The sequence below is a fragment of the Oncorhynchus mykiss genome, chromosome 30 (assembly GCF_057628025.1).
Source record: "Oncorhynchus mykiss isolate SJ-2025 chromosome 30, ASM5762802v1, whole genome shotgun sequence".
In the NCBI taxonomy this organism is placed as follows: Eukaryota; Metazoa; Chordata; class Actinopteri; order Salmoniformes; family Salmonidae; genus Oncorhynchus; species Oncorhynchus mykiss.
In genome coordinates this window covers 19,892,632-19,917,373 of record NC_143051.1, presented here as the reverse complement: position 1 = coordinate 19,917,373, position 24,742 = coordinate 19,892,632, and the positions used below count along the sequence as shown (strand labels likewise).

At 42.5% G+C, this 24,742-nt stretch overlaps 1 protein-coding gene across 2 annotated transcripts in view; it reads left to right on the top strand.

The window, feature by feature from the left end:
- LOC110489401 (CUB and sushi domain-containing protein 3) overlaps positions 1-24,742 on the top strand; it is a 660,686-nt gene that overhangs the window by 361,211 nt on the left and 274,733 nt on the right. For both annotated transcript variants that reach the window (XM_036971422.2, XM_036971421.2), the window contains exons 11-12: positions 13,260-13,363; positions 15,446-15,558. In XM_036971422.2, coding sequence (XP_036827317.2) covers positions 13,260-13,363; positions 15,446-15,558 — 217 coding nt within the window. The remainder of the gene's footprint in view (positions 1-13,259; positions 13,364-15,445; positions 15,559-24,742) is intronic.

Genomic DNA, 24,742 nt, shown 5'->3' with positions numbered 1-24,742 from the left:
GTCTGTGATGTGTATGCCGAGGAACTTAAAACTTGCTACCCTCTCCACTACTGTTCCATCGATGTGGATAGGGGGGTGTTCCCTCTGCTGTTTCCTGAAGTCCACAATCATCTCCTTAGTTTTGTTGACGTTGAGTGTGAGGTTATTTTCCTGACACCACACTCCGAGGGCCCTCACCTCCTCCCTGTAGGCCGTCTCGTCGTTGTTGGTAATCAAGCCTACCACTGTTGTGTCGTCCGCAAACTTGATGATTGAGTTGGAGGCGTGCGTGGCCACGCAGTCGTGGGTGAACAGGGAGTACAGGAGAGGGCTCAGAACGCACCCTTGTGGGGCCCCAGTGTTGAGGATCAGCGGGGAGGAGATGTTGTTGCCTACCCTCACCACCTGGGGGCGGCCCGTCAGGAAGTCCAGTACCCAGTTGCACAGGGCGGGGTCGAGACCCAGGGTCTCGAGCTTGATGACGAGCTTGGAGGGTACTATGGTGTTGAATGCCGAGCTGTAGTCAATGAACAGCATTCTCACATAGGTATTCCTCTTGTCCAGATGGGTTAGGGCGGTGTGCAGTGTGGTTGAGATTGCATCGTCTGTGGACCTATTTGGGCGGTAAGCAAATTGGAGTGGGTCTAGGGTGTCAGGTAGGGTGGAGGTGATATGGTCCTTGACTAGTCTCTCAAAGCACTTCATGATGACGGAAGTGAGTGCTACGGGGCGGTAGTCGTTTAGCTCAGTTACCTTAGCTTTCTTGGGAACAGGAACAATGGTGGCCCTCTTGAAGCATGTGGGAACAGCAGACTGGTATAGGGATTGATTGAATATGTCCGTAAACACACCGGCCAGCTGGTCTGCGCATGCTCTGAGGGCGCGGCTGGGGATGCCGTCTGGGCCTGCAGCCTTGCGAGGGTTAACACGTTTAAATGTCTTACTCACCTCGGCTGCAGTGAAGGAGAGACCGCATGTTTTCGTTGCCGGCCGTGTCAGTGGCACTGTATTGTCCTCAAAGCGGGCAAAAAAGTTGTTTAGTCTGCCTGGGAGCAGGACATCCTGGTCCGTGACTGGGCTGGATTTCTTCCTGTAGTCCGTGATTGACTGTAGACCCTGCCACATGCCTCTTGTGTCTGAGCCGTTGAATTGAGATTCTACTTTGTCTCTGTACTGACGCTTAGCTTGTTTGATAGCCTTGCGGAGGGAATAGCTGCACTGTTTGTATTCGGTCATGTTACCAGACACCTTCCCCTGATTAAAAGCAGTGGTTCGCGCTTTCAGTTTCACGCGAATGCTGCCATCAATCCACGGTTTCTGGTTAGGGAATGTTTTAATCGTTGCTATGGGAACGACATCTTCAACGCACGTTCTAATGAACTCACACACCGAATCAGCGTATTCGTCAATGTTGTTGTCTGACGCAATACGAAACATGTCCCAGTCCACGTGGTGGAAGCAGTCTTGGAGTGTGGAGTCAGCTTGGTCGGACCAGCGTTGGACAGACCTCAGCGTGGGAGCCTCTTGTTTTAGTTTCTGTCTGTAGGCAGGGATCAACAAAATGGAGTCGTGGTCAGCTTTTCCGAAAGGGGGGCGGGGCAGGGCCTTATATGCGTCGCGGAAGTTAGAGTAACAATGATCCAAGGTCTTTCCACCCCTGGTTGCGCAATCGATATGCTGATAAAATTTAGGGAGTCTTGTTTTCAGATTAGCCTTGTTAAAATCCCCAGCTACAATGAATGCAGCCTCCGGATGAATGGTTTCCAGTTTGCAAAGAGTTAAATAAAGTTCGTTCAGAGCCATCGATGTGTCTGCTTGGGGGGGGATGTATACGGCTGTGATTATAATCGAAGAGAATTCTCTTGGTAGATAATGCGGTCTACATTTGATTGTGAGGAATTCTAAATCAGGTGAACAGAAGGATTTGAGTTCCTGTATGTTTCTTTCATCACACCATGTCACGTTAGTCATAAGGCATACGCCGCCGCCCCTCTTCTTACCAGAAAGTTGTTTGTTTCTGTCTGCGCGATGTGTGGAGAAACCCGTTGGCTGCACCGCTTCGGATAGAGTCACTCCAGTGAGCCACGTTTCCGTGAAGCAAAGAACGTTACAGTCTCTGATGTCCCTCTGGAATGCTACCCTTGCTCGGATTTCATCAACCTTGTTGTCAAGAGACTGGACATTGGCAAGAAGAATGCTAGGGAGTGGTGCACGATGTGCCCGTCTCCGGAGTCTGACCAGAAGACCGCCTCGTTTCCCTCTTTTTCGGAGTTGTTTTTTTTTTGGGTCGCTGCATGGAATCCACTCAGTTGTCCTGTTTGTAAGGCAGAACACAGGATCCGCGTCGCGAAAAACATATTCTTGGTAGTACTGATGGTGAGTTGATGCTGATCTTATATTCAGTAGTTCTTCTCGACTGTATGTAATGAAACCTAAGATGAGCTGGGGTACTAATGTAAGAAATAACACGTAAAAAAACAAAAAACTGCATAGTTTCCTAGGAACGCGAAGCGAGGCGGCCATCTCTGTCGGCGCCGGAAGTAACTCTCTTCTTTAGGACCTTCAATGCTGCAGACATTTTTTGGAACCCTTCCCCAGACCTGTGCCTTGACACAATCCTGTCTCGGAGCTGGACAATTCCTTCAACCTTGTGGCTTTTGCTCTGACATGCACTGTCAACTGTGGGATCTTACATAGACAGATGAGTGCCTATCCAAATCATGTCCAATCAATTGAATTTGCCACAGGTGGACAAATCCAGTTGTAGAAACATCTCATGGATGATCAATGGAAACAGGATGCACCTGGGCTCAATTTCGAGTCTCATAGCAATATTCATGACTACTTATTTAAGTAAGGTATTTCTGTTTGGCAATTATGTCTAAAAACCTGTTCTCGCTTTGTCATTATGGAGTATTGTGTGTAGATTGATGAGGGAAAAAAAATATTGAATCAATTTTAGAATAAGGTTGTAATTTAACAAATTGAGGAAAAAGTCAAGGGGTCTGAATACTTTCCGAATGTACTATATGAAGCATTTTGAAATTGTGTTTTTTACATTGGATAAAAGTAGAGACTCAGAGCTACAAAATGGTATATCATCAAATCAAACTTTATTTGCAACATGCCCTGAATACAACAAGTGTAGACTTTACCTTGAAATGCTTACTTACAAGCCCTTAACAAACAGTGCAGTTCAAGAAGATATTTACCAAGTAGGCTAAAATAAAAAGTAATAATAAAAAGTAACACAATAAAAATAACAATAATGAGGCTATATACAGAGGGACACCGGTACCGAGTCAGTGTGCAGGGGCACAGGCTAGGAAGCTTGGCCCCAGTGAGGTACTGGGCCTTTCGCATCTGTAGCGCCTTACGGTCAGATGCCGAGCAGTTGCCATACCAGGCAGTGATGCAACCGGTCAGGATGCTCTCCCAGATCCTTTTGACTGTCTTGGTATTTTTGGACCATAATAGTTTGTTGGTGATGTGGACACCAAGGAACTTGAAACTCTCGACCCGCTCCACTACAGCCCAGCTATTTGAACACCAATTTCTCCAGAAGGTTGGAGATTGGCTGAAAATTGCTAAAAGCTGAAGAATCTAGATTATTTTTCTTCAGAAGTGGTTTCACCAAAGCAGTTTTTAGTGCAGTGCGGAAAGTGCCTGTGAACACTGAGTGATTAACAATGGCTTGCACTTTTTATATGCAATTAAAAACAGTTTTGAAGAAGGTAGGGATAGGATTGACAAGGCAGGTAGAAGGGTTAAGTTGTGATGTCACTTTCCTGAGCATGTCTGTGTCAACCAGGGAAAATAAATCCATGTTGGATAGCTAGCTGACATCAGCCTATAACTAGCAATGCAAATTGTTTCTGAAATACAAATATTACCACACAGATCGTACATGTAACATTAGCTAGCAAACCAGCAAGCTAACATTCACTAGCTAGCTAACAGTATAACTTCAAATGAAAATGGCTTTCTGCCGATGACAAGCATACCCATAACATGATGCAGCCACGACCATGCTTGAAAATATGAGGAGTGGTACTCAGTGATGTCATGTGTTGGATTTGCCCCAAACATAATGCTTTGTATTCAGGACATAAAGTTAATTTCTTTGCCACATTTTTTTCAGTTTTACTTTAGTGCCTTATTGCAAACAGTAGCTACAATGTTGTTGCTCCATCCTCAGTTTTCTCCTATCACAGCTATTGAATTATGTAACTGTTTTAAAGTCACCATTGGCCTCATGTTGAAATCCCTGAGTGGTTTCCTTCCCCTCCGGCAACTGAGTTAGGAAGGACGCCTGTATCTTTGTAGTGACTGGGTGTATTGATACACCATCCAAAGTGTAATTAATAACTTCACCATGCTAAAAAGGATATTCAAAAGGGATGTTCAATGTCAGAGGCATTGGAAAACATTCCTGGTCTTTGTGGTTGAATCGAAGTTTGAAATTCTCTGCTTGACTGAGTGACCTTACAGACAATTGCATGTGTTGGGTACAGAGATGCGGTAGTCATTTAGAAATGTGTTAAACACCATTGTTGCATACAGAGTGAGTCCATGCAACTTATTATGTGACTTGTTAAACACATTTTTACTCCTGAACTTACTTAGGCTTGCCTTAACAAAGGGGTTGAATACTTACTGACTCAAGACATTTCAGCTTTTCATTTTTAATTGATTTGTCGAAAATTCTAAAAACATAATTCCACTTTGACATTATGCGGTGTTGTGTGTAGGGCAGTGACACAAAATGTATATTAATTCATTATAAATGCAGGCTGTAACACAACAGAATATGGAAAGACCTGGGCACAAACACATCGAGCGTTTGCTTAATTCTGAGGAAAGAAAGAGAGAGGGGTTTACACTTGGGACTATTCCATTGACTCCGTTGTGCCAGGCAAGCTCAAGCAAGCACAGCTACATTTTTTGAAAGTGTTACTGTCCTGTCATAAATTAGGAGAACAAACCAATTTCTCCTTATCACCTACTGACATTCTCTGCACCTGACACCTCGCTCGTCCATAAATACGTTCTAGAACCATCTGGAGTGCAGCCGAACTCATTGAGACTGTAGTCCAGTCTACAGGTACAGAAGCTAGCAGCACCTCTGACAAACACTAAGAATCAGACCCCAATTGAATAATCTCTGTTCTTATTCCTTTCCCTGAGATAATCACTGATCTTTACATTGATTTCAACAGTCATGTCAGATCTGTGATTACCTCAAGGAAGGAAGAAAGAAAGAAGCCACCCACAAGCACTCCAGTTTATTAGATGATAGTACCAATGCACAATGACAGGGTCCCTAGCAAGGGCCAGGAACATACAACCTAAAAGGGCCTTGAGGTTCAGTCCTGGCAGTTCATTTCTTACTCCAATGTTATATTTTAAGAAACTCAAAAAATGTTCAAAAGCCTGTTATGAAATTGTTTGGACATATTCCCATGGCGATGATGGATGGAAGGTAGCATGAAAGCCTTGTGGGCCATAGAGATGTTTTCTTCCTTCCCTCCATTTTGAATGGTCTGGGACTGAGCCAGAACAACTGTGGAAAGTTATTTTTGTTTTCCCGCTGCCAGTTTTTGTCATGTTGTTTTCAATAAATCTAGAGCTTTTTTATTGAGTTTTCTGAAAGAGTTGAAATGTTTTAAGACTAAGTGGGCCAGGTCATTTCAATGAGTGTCAAAGATAAACACAAGCAAGCGCAATATAAATAGCCAGACTGCTAAATAGTCAATGAAGGGTACCCAAACTAGCTGCACTGACTATAACAACATTTGATTTGATAAGGTCAATGGTGTCAATGATAGTTTATGGTCACCACTTACAATAGCAATTACTCTGGTCATTTGCTTAGTCTTTCGACAACATTAAAACACAACACATATCCTTTAAGATCTCAGAAAACTGTAAGGGCTTGTTTCCCGGACCCAGAATAAGCCTAGTACTTGACTTCCAATGGAAATTCTCCATGAAGCATGCTTTTTAGCCCAGGAATAGGCTTAAACTGGATCCGGGAAACCTAATTCTACCTCAAGTACTTGGTAATATTAGTTAACAAATACAGAGTCTTTTTTCAAACCTTGAGGCCTTATTGCTCCTTATTCTATATTATAGAATGAATTTCTGATAAACCATCTTGTAACGGCTGTTGGAAGGAGAGGACCAAAGCGCAGAGTGGTAGGCGTTCATACTTTATGAAATAACAAAAATAACAAAGAGAATGAACGAAAACCGAAACAGTCCTGTCAGGTGCAGAAAGACACAAAACAGAAAACAACTACCCACAAAACACAGGTGGGAAAAGGCTACCGAAGTATGGTTCTCAATCAGAGACAACGATAGACAGCTGCCTCTGATTCAGAACCACACCCGGCCAAACACACAGAAATAGAAAACATAGAACACAAAAACATAGAATGCCCACCCCAACTCACACCCTGACCAAACCAAAATAGAGACATAAAAAGGAACTCTAAGGTCAGGGCGTGACACATCTTGTATTCTTAATTAAAGAAATTCCTTCTCTAAAACATGTAATGAGCTTCAGATCACTACACTGTAAAAAAAAACAAAAAAACAAAAAAAACAAGAGAGGCACTTGAGGGAAAAGGTTGAAGGGTTTCCTATAGAAACGTTGTCACACCCTCTCAGTGGCAGTTAGAGCCCGATGCCTTCTTCCTTGAGGTAAGAGATGGGTAATAGCTGCTTACAGCACCAAACGTTATTGCTTCATTTATTTTTGGCAGACACAATTTCAGAGCATCAATTTTTTACATTGCGTTCCCTGTTTTAACCTTGCTGGGAGAGTATTGCAGGTTGTCCTGCCTTAATTCAATTTGGAGACCTTAGTCCACCCCTCTCTCTCTCGCTCTCTCGCTCTCTCGCTCTCTAACTCTCGCTCTCTCTCTCGCTTTCTCTCTCTGCTGCGGCTCTCTTGCGATGTTTTAAACAGCCGCCCTGCTTCTGCCAGTTTAGAGCCGCATACAACGTCATTGCTGCAGCAAGGCCTTTCCTTTGCAGATGGCGTCTTGCCACGGCTATGTTACAACAGTTATCGTATTGCCTGTTAAGTGTGTGCTAACAGTCCAAATGTATCACATTCTATTATATCCATCACATTGTTGCTAATCAAATCAAATCAAATCAAATGTATTTATATAGCCCTTCGTACATCAGCTGATATCTCAAAGTGCTGTACAGAAACCCAGCCTAAAACCCCAAACAGCAAGCAATGCAGGTGTAGAAGCACGGTGGCTAGGAAAAACTCCCTAGAAAGGCCAAAACCTAGGAAGAAACCTAGAGAGGAACCAGGCTATGTGGGGTGGCCAGTCCTCTTCTGGCTGTGCCGGGTGGAGATTATAACAGAACTAATGTTCATAAATGACCAGGATGGTCCAATAATAATAAGGCAGAACAGTTGAAACTGGAGCAGCAGCACAGCCAGGTGGACTGGGGACAGCAAGGAGTCATCATGTCAGGTAGTCCTGAGGCATGGTCCTAGGGCTCAGGTCCTCCGAGAGAGAGAAAGAAAGAGAGAAAGAGAGAATTAGAGAGAGCACACTTAAATTCACACAGGACACCGAATAGGACAGGAGAAGTACTCCAGATATAACAAACTGACCCTAGCCCCCCGACACATAAACTACTGCAGCATAAATACTGGAGGCTGAGACAGGAGGGGTCAGGAGACACTGTGGCCCCATCCGAGGACACCCCCGGACAGGGCCAAACAGGAAGGATATAACCCCACCCACTTTGCCAAAGCACAGCCCCCACACCACTAGAGGGATATCTTCAACCACCAACTTACCATCCTGAGACAAGGCTGAGTATAGCCCACAAAGATCTTCGCCACAGCACAACCCAAGGGGGGGGGGGGGGGGCCTTGTTTATTACTGTGTATTACTGTGTAATGCTTGAAGGACAAGAGTCAGAGTACTCATACTGTAGGTTCTCTCCTTCCTTCTGAAGTGTACACTAGTTCACTACTTACTCTCCACAAACATAAAAGCATTGGTTTGGTGAAGTGAACAAGTGCACACTTTGGGAGGAAGGAGAGATAATTGGGAGATAGCCATAGACTTACTCATCCTGTTTCTTCCCCCTTCATCAGAGTAGCTATGACATATGCAAATGTATATCAGTAATCTAGCCTCTACTTGTAGGAAGCGCTCCATCCAGCACAAATCCAATCCTGTTACATCACCTCATTGGTCTGGCTCCAGAGATTGATGGTTTGTTGAATATCATCATTAGAGAAAGCAGTTAAAGGCATACTGTACTTCAGGATTTTGGCTGTGGGGATCTTTATCTACTTCCCGAGAGTCAGATGAGCTCGTGGATACCATTTGTATGTATCTGTGTGCAATTTAAAGGAAGTTGCTATTACTTGCACAATTGCTAACTAGCATTAGCGCTAATGAATGGAAGTCTACAGGTATCTGACTGGAAGTCTATGGGGATCTACTAGCATGCTAGTAGATACTCATAGACTTCCAGTCATTGGCTGGCAAAACTACTTCTAACTTCCTTAATACTGTACACAGACATAGAAATGGTATCCACACGTTCATTTGACTCTGGGGGAAGTAGATTAAGGGCCCTCATTTGTCAAAATCCCAAAGTCGTCTTTTAAGGTGAAAGTGAAACATGTAAGATTTTTCTATTATATTAAGTAACACTCTTTAGAGACGGAGGATTTGACTTTGGCTCTTTCCTAATTGCCACATTCACTATTGTCACTTTCTCCAATTAGAGGAGAAAGCGTTGAGGAACTACCGTAAAACTTAAATTAAACAAAAAGTCCCTTTTAATAGCTGGGCAACTGCACACATTTCAGCAAATAAACAGCTGTTACATTAAATATTTCAGTAATGCCTCGAAGAACTGATGACAAAGTTCTGTTTTTATCACAATTAAGAAACTGCTAGCCATTGTCAGATGAAATAAAGAGTTAACAATGATGATGAAAGAAAATAGGGCTAGAGGATAGATGATTCCTGCATTGGAAGACTGATGACAAACTTTGTTGGGAACCAACTGGAAGATGTTAATGTACAGCTCAGTAAGTCCTGGTAATCCGATCAGCACACTACCTCTGAAACCAGCTTTACATGATCCATAGGGCACCAAACATCTTTAAACACACACCTCTGCCAAACTCTGCCAACCTTTACTCTCTTCTGAAAATGTTCCAAGGGAAAGAGGATGTGTAACTCTCATTCTCATGCCTGGCTTGTGATTGGCAGATCAGAGCCCTGAAGTGCTAGTGGCTTGTGGGAAGTAAAAAAAAAAAATACTTCCCCTGGGAGTTGAAACGCATGCCGACACATTTTTGATGTTTTTGAAGTTAAAATTGAATATTGAATCTTGAGACTCAAAGGCCTCCCTGTGGCAAGGCCGATTGTGATCATGTAAATATTCTTATCAGTTCCTCTGATCACTCTTCCTTAGTCCTTAAAAAAAGCTACTTTTTCTATTTTTCTGCCAAATGAAACGGACTCTGTGGTGATTGAGATGAAACCAGAGGAGTCATTCAATAATTTCCAACTTGAATCCCACAATGATTGTGCAGGCACAGATGGTCTGTGCACATACGGTTGTGGTGTTTCCGGGGGTTTCCCTTAGCTATAATAGGAGTCAGTGCTTAAATATCCTCAAAAGATTTTTGTAAATACTCTGCAACCAATCCAAGCATCAATCTGGACTTTATTACCAACAAAGGCGTGTTTGTATTTCCTTAATTTCATAGACTTCTATCCAAACCATAGATAGTGCCCAACAGATTGCTCACAAACACAAAGCAAACACTACAGTAGCTTCCACTGAGAATGGTGCTGCCAATGCAATGATACAGTGAGACGGAACAAAAACACTCAACACCACACACACAAACACTCCTGCCTGCACAAAAGCACTCAACACCACACACACAACAAACACTTCTGCCTGGAAAAAAAGCACCCCCCCCCCCCCCCCCCCCACACACACACACACACTCTCCTGCCTGCTCTAACGTGACAACAACAAGCACTCTACTGGAGGAGATGGAGAGGCAGAGGGAATCAGACAGCCCATCCGTGTGGAGGGCTAATCTAGAGGAAATGAATGAGTGTGAGTGTGTGTGAACGATCTGGGTGCTTTGTCACAGGGAATGGATGAGAGTCTGATTGGGCCCATGTGTGTGGCATGGGCTTGGGGCAGGGTTGTGTATGTGTATGAAGCACTCTCTTTAAGCCCCCTCTCGGCCCAGCATGAGCATGTGGGAATCATAACTGACAGAGTCCCCCTTCGTCTAATCACCCTTCACCCCCCCCCCCCCCCCCCCCCCCTCATCATCACAAACACTACAACACTACAACTCACCTGCCAATTTCCACAACCCCTCTCTGGGCACGGCTCGGTTATTTTTCAGCACCTGATGATAATCTTTCTCATATCTCTTTCTTTCTTTGTGTGCTACACGTCAGGCAATAGTTATTAGCAAGCCTGCATGACAAATGGTATGCCTATTAGTCTTAATAATTACTTAGTAACTTGTTTTAAATCCACATCATAAGCAGTGAAGACAATGGCTATGAGACGATGGCTTTTACTGGCATAGAAAACAGCCATTTTGTGGTACGAACACGGGGAGCAGACTGAACAACATAAAATAAGGGATTTGTCTCAGTTGAGAGAGGACATTAACTTCGAGTCCTTCCTGATGAGAGGAGCGCTGCGCTTACTAGCGGGTTTGAAGGGCCCCTCAGAGGTTTGTGAGGCTTTAAAAAACCCTGTGTTTTTACATAAAGGCCTATTCAAACCGCTCCAGTTGACTCCTCAGAGACAGATCTGTCTTTCTGTGAGTGAGTCAACACCTCCTTCTCCACATTGTGGTGTTCCTCACTGGGACTTTAAATGTTCATTGTCAAGTCATAAGACTAGGATATGGGTTTATTGGGCTCAATGCTTTGTCGTTTAATGTGTAATAGTGTGGCCTCAACCGCCTTGTTTGTAATACAACAGAGGTTTTGCACTGGTACAAATCTTTATGATCACTCACACACTCATTCACGTGCACATGCATGTGTATAGTACACAGGCATGCATGCTCACACACACACACACACAAACACACACAACGATGACCTTTGTGATGGCAGTAATGCTTTGTAATCGGCATTTGAAAACATAGCTTTATTACTCGGAGCTGGGATGGTGAACTCTTTGAGCATCAATCAACCAGGTGAAGGGACTCTATCCCGAGGAGAGGACTAGAAGCCACCTGCTAAAACCCCTCTCTGGCACAGTTGCCATATCAACTGGGCCTAGCTGTCTCCATCTGATCCTTGATGAGTTAATAAAAATGAAAAGAATCTTCAATCCCTTTTGCATCCTCTCCACACTCACACGCACGCGCACACACATACACGCACGCACGCACGCACGCACGCACACACACACACACACACACACACACACACACACACACACACACACACACACACACACACACACACACACACACACACACGTCTCTGACTTTCTGCCCTTTATTATTAATCCAGACAAAAACACTTCCGATCCTTCTGTAAGTATGTCATATAGCACCTTTGAAATGTAATTATCTCTAGATGACACAAGACACACACAGAAGAGTTCTGTAGGTCTACATCACATGGAGAGCAAAGGAAATTGTATTTTAATCAAGTAGACCTTTTGTCTGATTTTTGTATTGATTTGGTGTTGGGTTAGGGCCGCTTTAAATCGTGTGATATTTATTCAGAGTCCTGATGGTATTGGTTTCCTCCGTGTAAATCACGTTTGATTAGTTAAATATTTATTTTTCCTGATCTACCTGTGAATGTTGATATAAATACTGGTAATATGCATGTGATGTATGTCTGGGGACTCTCCATAAGACAGTTCACCATTGAGTAAAATATCTTGCCAGTGTTCTTCTAAGAAACAACTAGATGTGTATTAATGTGTAGACAGTTCACAATGTAATTAGTGTAATTAGCGAATGTGAAGTTATTTCTCTTCTTCTGTTTCACCATATGGACCTATACCCCAAGAGACTTTAGGAGAAAACAGAGGAGCCTGTCTTAGTCCTGAGGGAGAGGGAGAGGGAGAGAGAGAGAGAGAGAGAGAGAGAGAGAGAGAGCGAGAGAGAGGGAGAGGGAGAGAGCTGTCAGCAGTTTTTTTGGCTGCAACCCTAATTATGCACTAAAGCTTTATTTTTTTATTTAACAGGATGTTAAATTTCCATATTTTCATCTTAGATTAGTGGCATGATTTTGATAACTAGACAAAAGAATAATGAGCCATGGAATGAACCAACATTCTAATGTATAACAGAAATTGCTGTCATCTGAGGTGGTCAGTCAACAAAAGAAATGGCCGTACGTTTTTTACTGCAAACTTTCAGGGAAAGTCTTAAAATGATAGTTTAAACAATGTGGAAACATCATTGATACAACCAGTTTTTTTCCAATGGACAGCTCCTGTACAGTATACTTCAAAGTTTATGCAGACCTGTGGTTTCCTGCTACTACTTGCTTAGATGTTACATTTTCAGTTGGAAATTAAATCCCAAGAAACTGTGCATGTGAAGTTTTCCTGAAAACTGTGATGATGATGATGATGATGATGATGATGATGATGATGATGATGATGAGTTTTGCTACATGGACTAATGTACAAAATACACACAAAAAAATGGAGTGAACTATCCCTTTATTAATATAGTATAGGCCTACCATCAAAAGGTCCTGCAATCACAGGCAGTATTTGACTTTCACCACTGTATTTCAATGAATTCTCAAAACACACGGCAACAGTCTTTCTTTTGTGATGCCAAACTCCTCTGAAACAGGAGTCCTTTTCAGCTACAAATGCTGATAAGTGATAATTTTAGTTCACACTATTACAGTTGTGAGACCCACATGAATTCAATGTATTTACAGAAGTTTCAATATCCAAAATTAGACATAATCAGAAGGGAAGGCAAACATATTTCTGTTCTATATGTATGGTGTCCAAAATAGGACATTCTTAGCAGGAGTCATTTATATGGATACCATATTCATGGACAGAATCCACCCTTTTCAGTGGCTTTTTAAGTTCTTTGGGTAAATATCATTTTTGGGGAGCATGCTTGTTTTCCTGTATTAGCTAGGCCAGTGGAATTAAATTGTGAGAAACCCATAAACTTTAATTCAGGCCATTTGACATGCGGATAACCATTATGCCTCGTTTCTTCTTGCCACCGACAGGTAATTCAGATTAACTTTGAGGAGTTTGACCTGGAGATTGCCTACGACACGCTAACCATCGGTGACGGAGGGGAAGTGGGTGACCCCAAGACAATACTCCAAGTGTGAGTGGCTCAGCACTTTACTGTATCTATATTACTGTGTGTTTCACAGGCTGGAACAAAATAAATGGAATGGTATTGAACACATCCAACACATGGTTTCCATGTGTTTCATAGGATTCCATTCACTTCATTACAACCATTATTATGAGCCGTCCTCCCCTCATCAGCCTCCTGTGGTGGGTTTTATGTATTCTGTATGCAAATGGTATTGACGGTTAAGCCAGTTAACTACTGTATGGAGTTCATCAAGAGGTCATAGAGGTCATCAAAAGTTCAGGTGGAGAAGCTATCAATGGTCTTTGTGATTCTATATCCGTAACATAGACTATACTATTGTTGAATGTACTGTATTCCCTGCACCGCATATGAGACTATCAAGGCACAAGGCGAGACCCAAATGCAGACACAGGAGGCAGATGTTTGGACTCTTACAATGTTTATTAATCCAAAGGGGTAGACAAGAGAATGGTTGTGGACAGGCAAAAAGGTCGAAACCAGATCAGAGTCCAGGAGGTACAGAGTGGCAGACAGGCTCATGGTCAAGGCAGGCAGAATGGTCAGGCAGGCGGGTACAGAGTCCAGGAGGTACAGAGTGGTAGACAGGCTCATGGTCAAGGCAGGCAGAATGGTCAGGCAGGCAGGTACAGAGTCCAGGAGGTACAGAGTGGTAGACAGGCTCATGGTCAAGGCAGGCAGAATGGTCAGGCAGGCGGGTACAGAGTCCAGGAGGTACAGAGTGGTAGACAGGCTCATGGTCAAGGCAGGCAGAATGGTCAGGCAGGCGGGTACAGAGTCCAGGAGGTACAGAGTGGTAGACAGGCTCATGGTCAAGGCAGGCAGAATGGTCAGGTAGGCGGGTACAGAGTCCAGGAGGTACAGAGTGGTAGACAGGCTCATGGTCAAGGCAGGCAGAATGGTCAGGCAGGCGGGTACAGAGTCCAGGAGGTACAGAGTGGTAGACAGGCTCATGGTCAAGGCAGGCAGAATGGTCAGGCAGGCGGGTACAGAGTCCAGGAGGTACAGAGTGGTAGACAGGCTCATGGTCAAGGCAGGCAGAATGGTCAGGCAGGCGGGTTCAGAGTCCAGGAGGTACAGAGTGGTAGACAGGCTCATGGTCAAGGCAGGCAGAATGGTCAGGCAGGCGGGTACAGAGTCCAGGAGGTACAGAGTGGCAGACAGGCTCATGGTCAAGGCAGGCAGAATGGTCAGGCAGGCGGGTACAGAGTCCAGGAGGTACAGAGTGGCAGACAGGCTCATGGTCAAGGCAGGCAGAATGGTCAGGCAGGCAGGTACAGAGTCCAGAAACAGGCAACGGTCAAAACCGGGAGGACTAGAAAAAGGAGAATGCAAAAAGCAGAAGAACGGAAAAAACACTGGTTGACTTGGAAACATACAAGACGAACTGGCACAGAGAGACAGGAAACACAGGGATAAATACACTGGGGAAAACAAGCAACACCTGGAGGGGGTGTAGACAATCACAAGAACAGGTGAAACAGATCAGGGTGTGACAGAGACACTTAGTGGTAGTGTGCATGTTAACATTCATCTGCAAAGCTAGTGTAGTCCCCCATAACATTGACTCGATTTTAAAGATTGTCCATCAATGTGCCAGTACCGTGTTACAATCAGGGGGATAGTGTGTGTTGTTATCAATGTAACAGTCCCATGTTGCAGTGTGATAGTATAGTACGTGTCAGGGACGGACTGGGACCAGAAGTCGGCCCAGACATTTCTAACACACCGGCCCATTATTTTTTCTCTATTATACAAATACTGATACTTTGGCGTAAAAAAACACAATTTGGACAGGCCCATTCGGCTAAAGATGGACCAGCCATTGTGACATTTACCAGAACTGCCTAATAGCCAGTCCGTTTCTGGTATGTGTTGTTATAAATGCTATATTACAGTCAGGTTAATAGTTTATTGTCCATGTTCCAGTATCCATGTTACAGTCAGGTTAATAGTTTATTGTCCATGTTCCAGTATCCATGTTACAGTCAGGTTAATAGTTTATTGTCCATGTTCCAGTATCCATGTTACAGTCAGGTTAAACGTGTATTGTCATCCTCCCCCCAGTCTCTCAGGTAGCTTCGTCCCTGACCTCATTGTCAGCATGACCCATCAGATGTGGCTTCACCTCCAGTCAGACGAGAGCGTGGGCTCCATTGGCTTCAAGATCAACTTTAAAGGTACGTAGTGTGTGCGTGTGTGTGTGTGCGTGTGTGAATGAGGTCATGCGGTCTATATTCTATATTCTAGGTCTATATTCTAGGTCTATATTCTTCTATGTGTGTGTCCAAGTCCATAGGTAGGTGCATGATCAAGTGTTCCTGTATGTCCATGCATACATGCATGCGTGTCTCTGTGAAGGTGTGTGTGAGCGTGTGTGTGTGTGTGTGTTCCAAACTCTAGCAGCTAGCTACTAAAGCTGTGTTTTGCCTTGCATTGGCCTTGAGTCTTTTTATTTTTTTATTTAGGTAAGTCAATTAAGAACTAATTCTTATTTACAATGACTGCCTACCTGGGAACAGTGGGTTAACTGCCTTGTTGAGGGGCAGAACAACATATTTGTACCTTGTCAGCTCGGGATTTGATCCAGCAACATTTCGGTTACTGGCCCAACGCTCTAACCACTAGGCTACCTGCCGCCTCAAAAGTATCAATTAGACAGCTGAGGCCGATAGAGCCAGAGGGACTGTCACTAAGCCAGTGAGATTAGAGATGGACAGACTGTCACTAAGCCAGTGAGATGAGAGATAGACAGACATACTGTCAGTATAGCCAGTGAGATGATAGATGGACAGACAGACTGTCAGTACAGCCAGTGAGATGATAGATGGACAGACAGACTGTCACTAAGCCAGTGAGATGAGAGATGGACAGACAGACTGTCACTAAGCCAGTCAGATGAGAGATGGACAGACAGACTGTCACTAAGCCAGTCAGATGAGAGATGGACAGATGTACAGATGGACAGATGTACCAACTTGTCGAATGGCTGAATGGCCCTCCCTCCATTTCAATCCCTCGTTCTCTGAATAAATGAAGGAAGGCAGGTGTAGTGATTCTCAATCACTAGACTGTCACTATGAATGACGTCTTTTTGTCAAAGGTCACTGAGCCTGGTGACCTGTAACGTTCTCCTAAACTAATAGTTCATCACCTTGTGAACACTTGCAATCCTTATAAGGGGTTGTCACAGAAATCATACCTTACTATTTAGAGGGGGGGGCTCTAACCTGAAACAGAAGGAGGTTTCATCTCTCAAACAGCAGCCACATCCGCTGGATATGAGCTAGCATTTCCTCACAATATCCATATCTTTGATTATCTCCCCCCAAGCTCAGGGCTTTGTAATAAATTAGTGTCACAGTGATGAACAGCATGCCATCCACCCTAATGAATGAAAGTGAGTTAGGTGGAGAGAGAGAGGCATGAAAGAGGAATGAGGGGGCAGAGAGAGAGAAAAAATAGGGAAAATAAGGGAAATACACTATATATACAAAAGCATGTGGACACTCCTTCAGCTTAGTGGATTTGGTTATTTCAGCCACACCCCTTACTGACAGGTGTACAAAATCGAGCACACGGCCATGCAATCTCCATTGACAAACATTGGCAATAGAATGGCCTTACTGAAGAGCTCAAGTCAGTTCTTCAAATTTCTGCCCTACCAGAGCTGTCCCAATCAACTGTAAGTGCTATTATTGTGAAGTGGAAACATCTAGGAGCAACAACAGCTCAGCCGGGAAGTGGTAGGCCACACAAGCTCACCGAACGGGACAGCCTAGTGCTGAAGTGCATAGTGTGTAAAAATTGTCTATCTACAACACTCACTACTGAGTTCCAAACTGCCTCTGGAAGCAACGTCAGCACAATAACTGTTCGTCGGGAGATTCATGAAATGGGTTTCCATGCCGGAAAAGTTGCACACAAGCCTAAAATCACTATGCGTAATGCAAAGTGTCGGCTGGAATGGTGTAAAACTCGCCGCCATTGGACTCTGGAGCAGTAGAAATGCCTTCTCTGGAGTGATGAATCATGCTTCAGCATCTGGCAGTCCTACATACAAATCTGGTTTTGTCGGATGCCAGGAGAATGCTACCTGTCTCAATGCATAGTGTCAGCTTTAAGTTTGGTGGAGGAGGAATAATGGTCTGGGGCTGTTTTTCCTGGTTTGGGCTTGGTCCCTTAGTTCTAGTGAAAGCAAATCTTATCGCTACAGCATACTATGACATTCTAGATGATTCTGTGCTTCCAACTTTGTGGCAACAGTTTGGGGAAGGCCCATTCCTGTTTCAGCATGACAATGCCCCAGTGCACAAAGCAAGGTCCATACAGAAATGGTGTGTCGAGATCAGTCTGGAAGAACTCGACTGGCCTGCACAGAGCCCTGACCTCAACCCCATCAAACACCTTTGGAATGAATTGGAACGCCTACTGCGAGCCAGGCCTAATCACCCAACATCAGTGCCCGCTCTCGTGGCTGAATGGAAGAAAGTCCCTCAGCAATGTTCCAAAAGCTAGTGGAAAGCCTTCCCAGAAGTGTTGAGGCTTTTGCAGCAAAGGGGGGGACCAACTCCACATTAATGCCAATGATTTTGGAATGAGACGTTTGACAAGCTTTTGGTCATGTAGTGTACTGTACCTCTGAGTGCAAACTAACATGGAAAAACAGAATAAGTGGCTTAGTGTAATATCTCTGGAGGAAACAAAGGAGAGACCTGGTGGGGAAGAGATTGCAGTTTGATTTTTTTTTAAATGTCCTTGCGAAAAGACTTTACCATTATAACTGTAAACCATTCCTGACTGCTCATCAGTGTTCATTTGAGAGACATTGAGAGACTAAATATCAATTTACCCTCCCTAATACATGAAGAGGGAAATATTCTGGTTTATCTGCTACTGTAGCTAGCTTTCTTGCTGATGCTGCTGTGTGTAGTCTAATGAAGTCCTATATCTCTAAAATATTCATTTGAAATCCGTTGAATGTTCTCGCTTGGTGCCAGTACTTCACATCATTCTAGATGGTCCTAATTTAGTAGGCTATTTCATGCTTTTTGACCCTGTCATTTTGTGGTGACTTTAACCGCTCACATCCGTTCATACTGTACCTATTGCAGCAGAAACACTGACAGAGGAAGCAGGACAGAGAAATGTAAAGGTTGAAAAGGAGGTTTGGTAACATTTTACATTAAGTTGCTCTGATGCTTATTGTTTTAACAATGGTGTATTAGTAGACTGTTAAGAAAAAAGATTACCGAATTCTGGCAAATCACTTGACAAATCCATTTGCCCACAACCAATCATATGAGCTGAATATTTCAACACAATCACAGTTATCCAGTGATTTACAAGCAAATCAGTCTGTCTATAATATTCAGATCTCAGGTGAAATTAAGGGCACATTTTCATCAGCTGTGTTTCAGATTCCTGCATTCCCTGTATTCTAACCACGACAAGCTGTCAGCATTTTCAGGCGTGTCCTTGAGTTGCTTAAACTATTATTTTGTATCCCATTAGATACACATGAGTGTTGCAGGAGTTTATGTCATCATTATTTCTTATGCCCTTTAATTACAGATTCCAGAACATAATAGCCATTTGAATTTGTGTGTTGGCTGTACATGTCATTTCTCTCTCTCTCTCTCTCTCTCTCTCTCTCTCTCTCTCTCTCTCTCTCTCTCTCTCTCTCTCTCTCTCTCTCTCTCTCTCTCTCTCTCTCTCTCTCTCTTTCTCTCTCTCTCTCTCTCATATGGTTTGAGTGGTCACTAGTTTCAAATCATTGTGCTACACAAAACCACCAACTGTTTATGCAGTTAAATCATGTGCACACATACAAACAGAGAAAACTCTCAGCACTGGGTTCTCTCCACGATGATCTAATATGTTTTTCCAGCTCTTGAACAGTCAGCAGTCAGTCTGTGCTAGCAGCACGCTATCTCAGCTGAAGACTTCTGGAGAAATTAGTCATTTGTATTGCTGCAGGCTATGGATGATATTACAGTCTCATAGTGGGAATAGGCAGATCCCCCTGGGAGAGGCTAGTGGATATTGTGAACCAAATGGGAGTCATCATAGTGTGAGACCTAGAGAATGTAAAGGAAGCCAATCATATTTCAATGTTTAGCAGGTAGATTTAATGGTCACTATAAAACATTGATGTTCGCCTTTCAATTAAATATGTTCTTTATTATATGAATGAAATATAATGTAATGTGATGGGTACCCTGTATGGGGCTTTTAAGATAATTTTGTCTCCATCAAACACATACACTGAGTGTATGAAGCATATAGTGAGTGTATAAAACATTAGGAACACCTGCTCTTTCCATGACATAGACTGACCAGGTGAATCCAGGTGAAAGCTATGATCCCTTATTGGTGTCATTTGTTAAACTCACTTCAATCAGTGTAGATGAAGTGGAGGAGACAGATTAAATAATGATTTTTAAGCCTTGAGACAATTGATACATGGATTGTTTGTGTGCCATTCAGAGGGTGAATGGACAAGACAAAATATTTAAGTGCTTTTGAACAGGATATGGTAGTAGGTGCCAAGTGCACTGGTTTGAGTGTGTCAAGATGCAATGCTGCTGGGTTTTTCAGTCCCAACGGTTTCCCGTGTGTATCAAGAACGGTCCACCACCCAAAGGACATCCAGTGAACTTGTCACAACTGTAGGAAGCATTGGAGTCAACATCGGCCAGCATCTCTGTGGAACGCTTTTGACACCTTGTAGAGTCCATGCACAGACGACTTAAGGCTATTCTGAGGGGAAAAGGGGGTGCAACTCAATATTAAGAAGTTGTTCCTAATGTTTTGTATACTCAGTGTGTTTTACCAACAATTTTCTGTTATAAAACTTCTGCAACATTTCTAAGATTAGAATATGCTCCTATAGCTATGCATATCTCATTCCAGAGAGTGTGTCTGTAATTTAGACTGATTCTTCCCTTTGCATAACAAAGTTAATGACTTTGTGAAAGAGCTGTTGTGACTCCCGTCGATTTACCTGCCTGCGTTCTAATGTGCACTTAGCTTGGGTACCAGTTTCAGCATTTTGATTTCAGTTCCCCGTGGCTACATCTCTGTGTCTCCTGTGCTCTTTTCCTCTCTTTCTTTGCCTAGGCAATTTATCTCCTGTCAAAGATTTTACACAATGGGAGCAGATTTAATATCAGAAAAGCATAATTACATATTTTATATGACAATTTCCAGCGAAGCTCCAGTGAAGGTCATTCTTCACACCATTGGTGACCGGAACAGAGAGAGGACATCAGAGAGTACTATAGCGTGTAATGGGATGTGGGTTAAGGGGTGAGAAAAGGGTCAAGTTAGACCTTTAGAGATAAGAGCGGTGTCCCAAATGGAATATATAAAGGGGTGAAAGCCTTGCTTTTGACCAATATCTATAGGGTTCTGGTTAAATGTAGTGCAGTACAAGACAATTTAAGTCAAACCTGAAACTAGGCCACTCAGGAACATTCAATGTCATCTTGGTAAGCAACTCCAGTGTATATTTGGCCTTGAGTTTTAGGTTTTTGTCCTGCTGAAATTTGAATTGGTCTCCCAATGTCTGTTGGAAAGCAGACTAAAACAAGTTTTCCTCTAGGATTTTGCCTGTGCTTAGCTCTGTTCTGTTTCTTTTTTTCTTAAAAAACTCCCTAGTCCTTGCCAATGACAAGTATACCCATAACATGATGCAGCCACCATGCTTGAAAATGTGAAGAGTAGTACGCTTTGTGTTGAGGACATGAAGTTAACTTCTTTGCCACATTTTTAGCAGTTTTACTTTAGTGCCTTATTGCAAACAGGATGCATGTTTTGTAATATTTTTTATTCTGTACAGGCTTCCTTCTTTTCACTCTGTCATTTAGGTTAGTATTGTGGAGTAACTACAATGTTATTGATCCATCCATAGTTTTCTCCAATCACAGCCATTAAACTCTGTAACCAACGTTCCCTCTAAGCTGCTTGTGTGCGAAATATCCGCCCACACAGAGAAGCACGAGATTGAACTTCACTCAACATTCAAGAGTTTTCCCAGAGTTTTCCCCTTTCGTTAACACTATCAACGCTTCCCTTTACTGTGGAAATTGTGATAAAATCAATCCAATATTGGCCACTTTCAATGTAACACACCAAAACAAATTGAACTATGTAAGACTTATCATTCAAAACTATGCAAGATATTTTTTGTGGGCAGAACGCTTCGGAGGAGGATTATGTTGCATTGACACACACGACTCAGCCTGTACTCTACGCAGACTGGTGCGTCATAAGCAATTAAAGCTGCAGTAGACCTATATGCAAATAGACCATTGCCATATATGGATCTGTGCCATTCCCTTTGAACTGGACTGTGTTTACCGCATGAGCGTAATGAGTAGATGTACTTATTTTGAGATCAAAGCGAGAGCTTCATGTAGCCACTTGGGCACATTTTTTCATGTTGTTTGCTAGTTAGTTAGTTATTGAGGGAACATTGTCTGTAACTGTTTTGGCCTCATGGTGACATCCCTGAGCAGTTTCCTTTCTCTCCGGCAAATGAGTTAGGAAGGACGCCTGTATATTTGCAGTGACTGGGTGTATTGATACACCATCCAAAGTGCAATTATTAACTTCACAATGGCCAAAGGGATATTCAATCTCTGTTCTTTTTATTTTTACCCAACTATCAATAGGTGCCTTTCTTTGCGAGGCATTGGAAAACCTCCCTGTTCTTTGTGGTTGAATCTGTGTTTGAAATTCACTTCTCGACTGAGGGACCTCACAGATAATTGTATGTGTGGGGTACAGAGATGACGTAGTCATTCAAAAATCATGTTAAACACTATTATTGCAAACACTGAGTGAGTCCACGCAACTTAATATGTGACTTGTTAATCAAATTTTTACTGCTGAACTTATTTAGGCTTGCCTTAACAAAGGGGTTGAATACTTTTTGACTCAAGACATTTCATCTTTTCATTTTTAAGGCCAGGCACCACAGGCTGAAATAACATTTTTGCATCTACCTATACATTTGCAATTTGTCGGTATTTTGGTCCATTAATATGAGTATTTTCATAAAGTATACATAACAATGTAAAAAACTTCATGAAATGTATATTTTCTTAAGTTCGTCATACTACCGTCATCAAAATGTTAATGCATTTTCAACACTTTAAATTGGAAATCAGTCATTTCAAAGCTCACTGCATTGAATTACAGATCATTTTAAGGCCCATTTAATAGAGAATGTTACAAACTGGACAATATTTAGTAACCTACTTTGAAGAGATGGTGACTGGGTCTAAAAAGGCATTTGGAGTTTTGTAGCCTATATCCCGTGTACAGTACTTGTCTATAACTACCATTTCCCGAAAGTCAGACTCTTCCCACACACCATTTACTTTTTTTCATCTATTGTGTCCTTAGATACAGTGGGGCAAAAAAAGTATTTAGTCAGCCACCAATTGTGCAAGTTCTCCCACGTAAAAAGATGAGAGAGGCCTGTAATTTTCATCACAGGTACACTTCAACTGTGACAGACAAAATTTGAAAAAAAAAATCCAGAAAATCACATTGTAGGATTTTTAATGAATTTATTTGCAAATTATGGTGGAAAATAAGTATTTGGTCACCTACAAACAAGCAAGATTTCTGGTTCTCACAGACCTGTAACTTCTTCTTTAAGAGGCTCCTCTGTCCTCCACTCGTTACCTGTATTAATGGCACCTGTTTGAACTTGTTATCAGTATAAAAGACACCTATAGCTAGTCATTTATATTTTTTTTCAAATCCTGTCATATACAGTAAAATTCCAATTTGATCTAATTTGGATGCATGGTCCTGCTGTCAATTAAGCCTATCCAATTAACAGGGGTAAGTGTTTAAGTATCCCCTTTACCCCCAAAATATATACTGTTCAATGAATCATCCTGATTTCACCCAGTAGAGGTTAGAAGGTTCAACACAGAAATGGAAACGAATTGTTCAGCATATTTCCCTTGTTATTATCTTTGTTTTTGTCATGCACACGTTCTTAAAGATTCCATGCATATGGCCAATAAGATTCTGAGCTGGAAGTAGGACAAAGAAAGAAGGAATTGAGTTGTAGGTAGTAACAAGCGGAATAGTCGAGGAGAATTACATTCTGTGGGTGAAAACATGGTGTGAGGTTAATTTCCCTGAATATGATGGTGTACTGAAGCAAACAAGGCAAAGCTGCCTCTCATTTCTGAGTGAATTTCATTTTATTGCCATTAAGGCAAACATTGTCATCCTGTAGAGCTCAGTAATGATGGCAATGAGTAATTTCCGGAGGACGCTGTGAGGAAAGAAATATATAAATCATGATTAATCCACATTGAATCATTCCATGACGTCAGAGCAAAAATAAAGACTATGAACAATAACACAGGTTTAATTTGAATATTTCTATAAAGACAGTGGATGCTTCCCAAATCGTACCCTATTTCCTATATAGTGTGCAATAGATAGAAAATAGGGTGCCATTTGAGATACACAAACCCTGTTGGAGTGATTAATACTTGATCCTGTATTTACCATTTGAATATGAAGTGTGTGCTTATTTGTTCATCTAAATGAGTGCTAGATGAGCTTGAATAAAGTGACAATGAGATAAGAATAGCTGCATTGATAGATTCAATATTATTGGAAGACTTGGGGAGTTCTTAGAGTACTGTAAAATGTCACAAACACAGACATATACTGGGACACACACACACAATACTGGGACACACACACATCAGATGACTCCATACTCCTGCTTCCTGTTAACAAGCAGAATATCAAACAGGAAGTACTCCTGACTCTCTCCATTGAGAAATGGTCATCAAAATCAGAAAGCTGATTGGAGTATTTTCCGAGACACCGTCGATAACATCAACCAGCTAACCACATCCGTCACCGGCTTCATTAGGAAATGCATCAGTGGCGTTGTCCCCACAGTTAAGGTTCACTGCATCCCCAATCAAAAGCCCTGGATTAATACAGAGGTTGGCACCAAGCTAAAGGACAGGGCTCCCGCACACAGGGCTATCACAGAAAACACTGACTCTACGGGTCAGGACATTAAGTACAAGAAGTCCCCCTTACGACCTCTGCAGTCATCAAACGAGCAAAATAACTTACTTACAAGCCCTTAACCAACAATGCCGTTTTAAGGAAATACCTACAAAAAAGTAAGATATAAGAATTACATAATTAAAGATCAGCAGTAAATAACAATAGCAGGGCTATATAGAGGGGGTACCGGTACAGAGTCAATGTTCAGGGGAAACGGTGTCGAGGTAATTGAGGTAATATGTACATGTAGGTAGAGTTGATAATGTGACTATGCATAGATAATAACAGAGAGTAGCA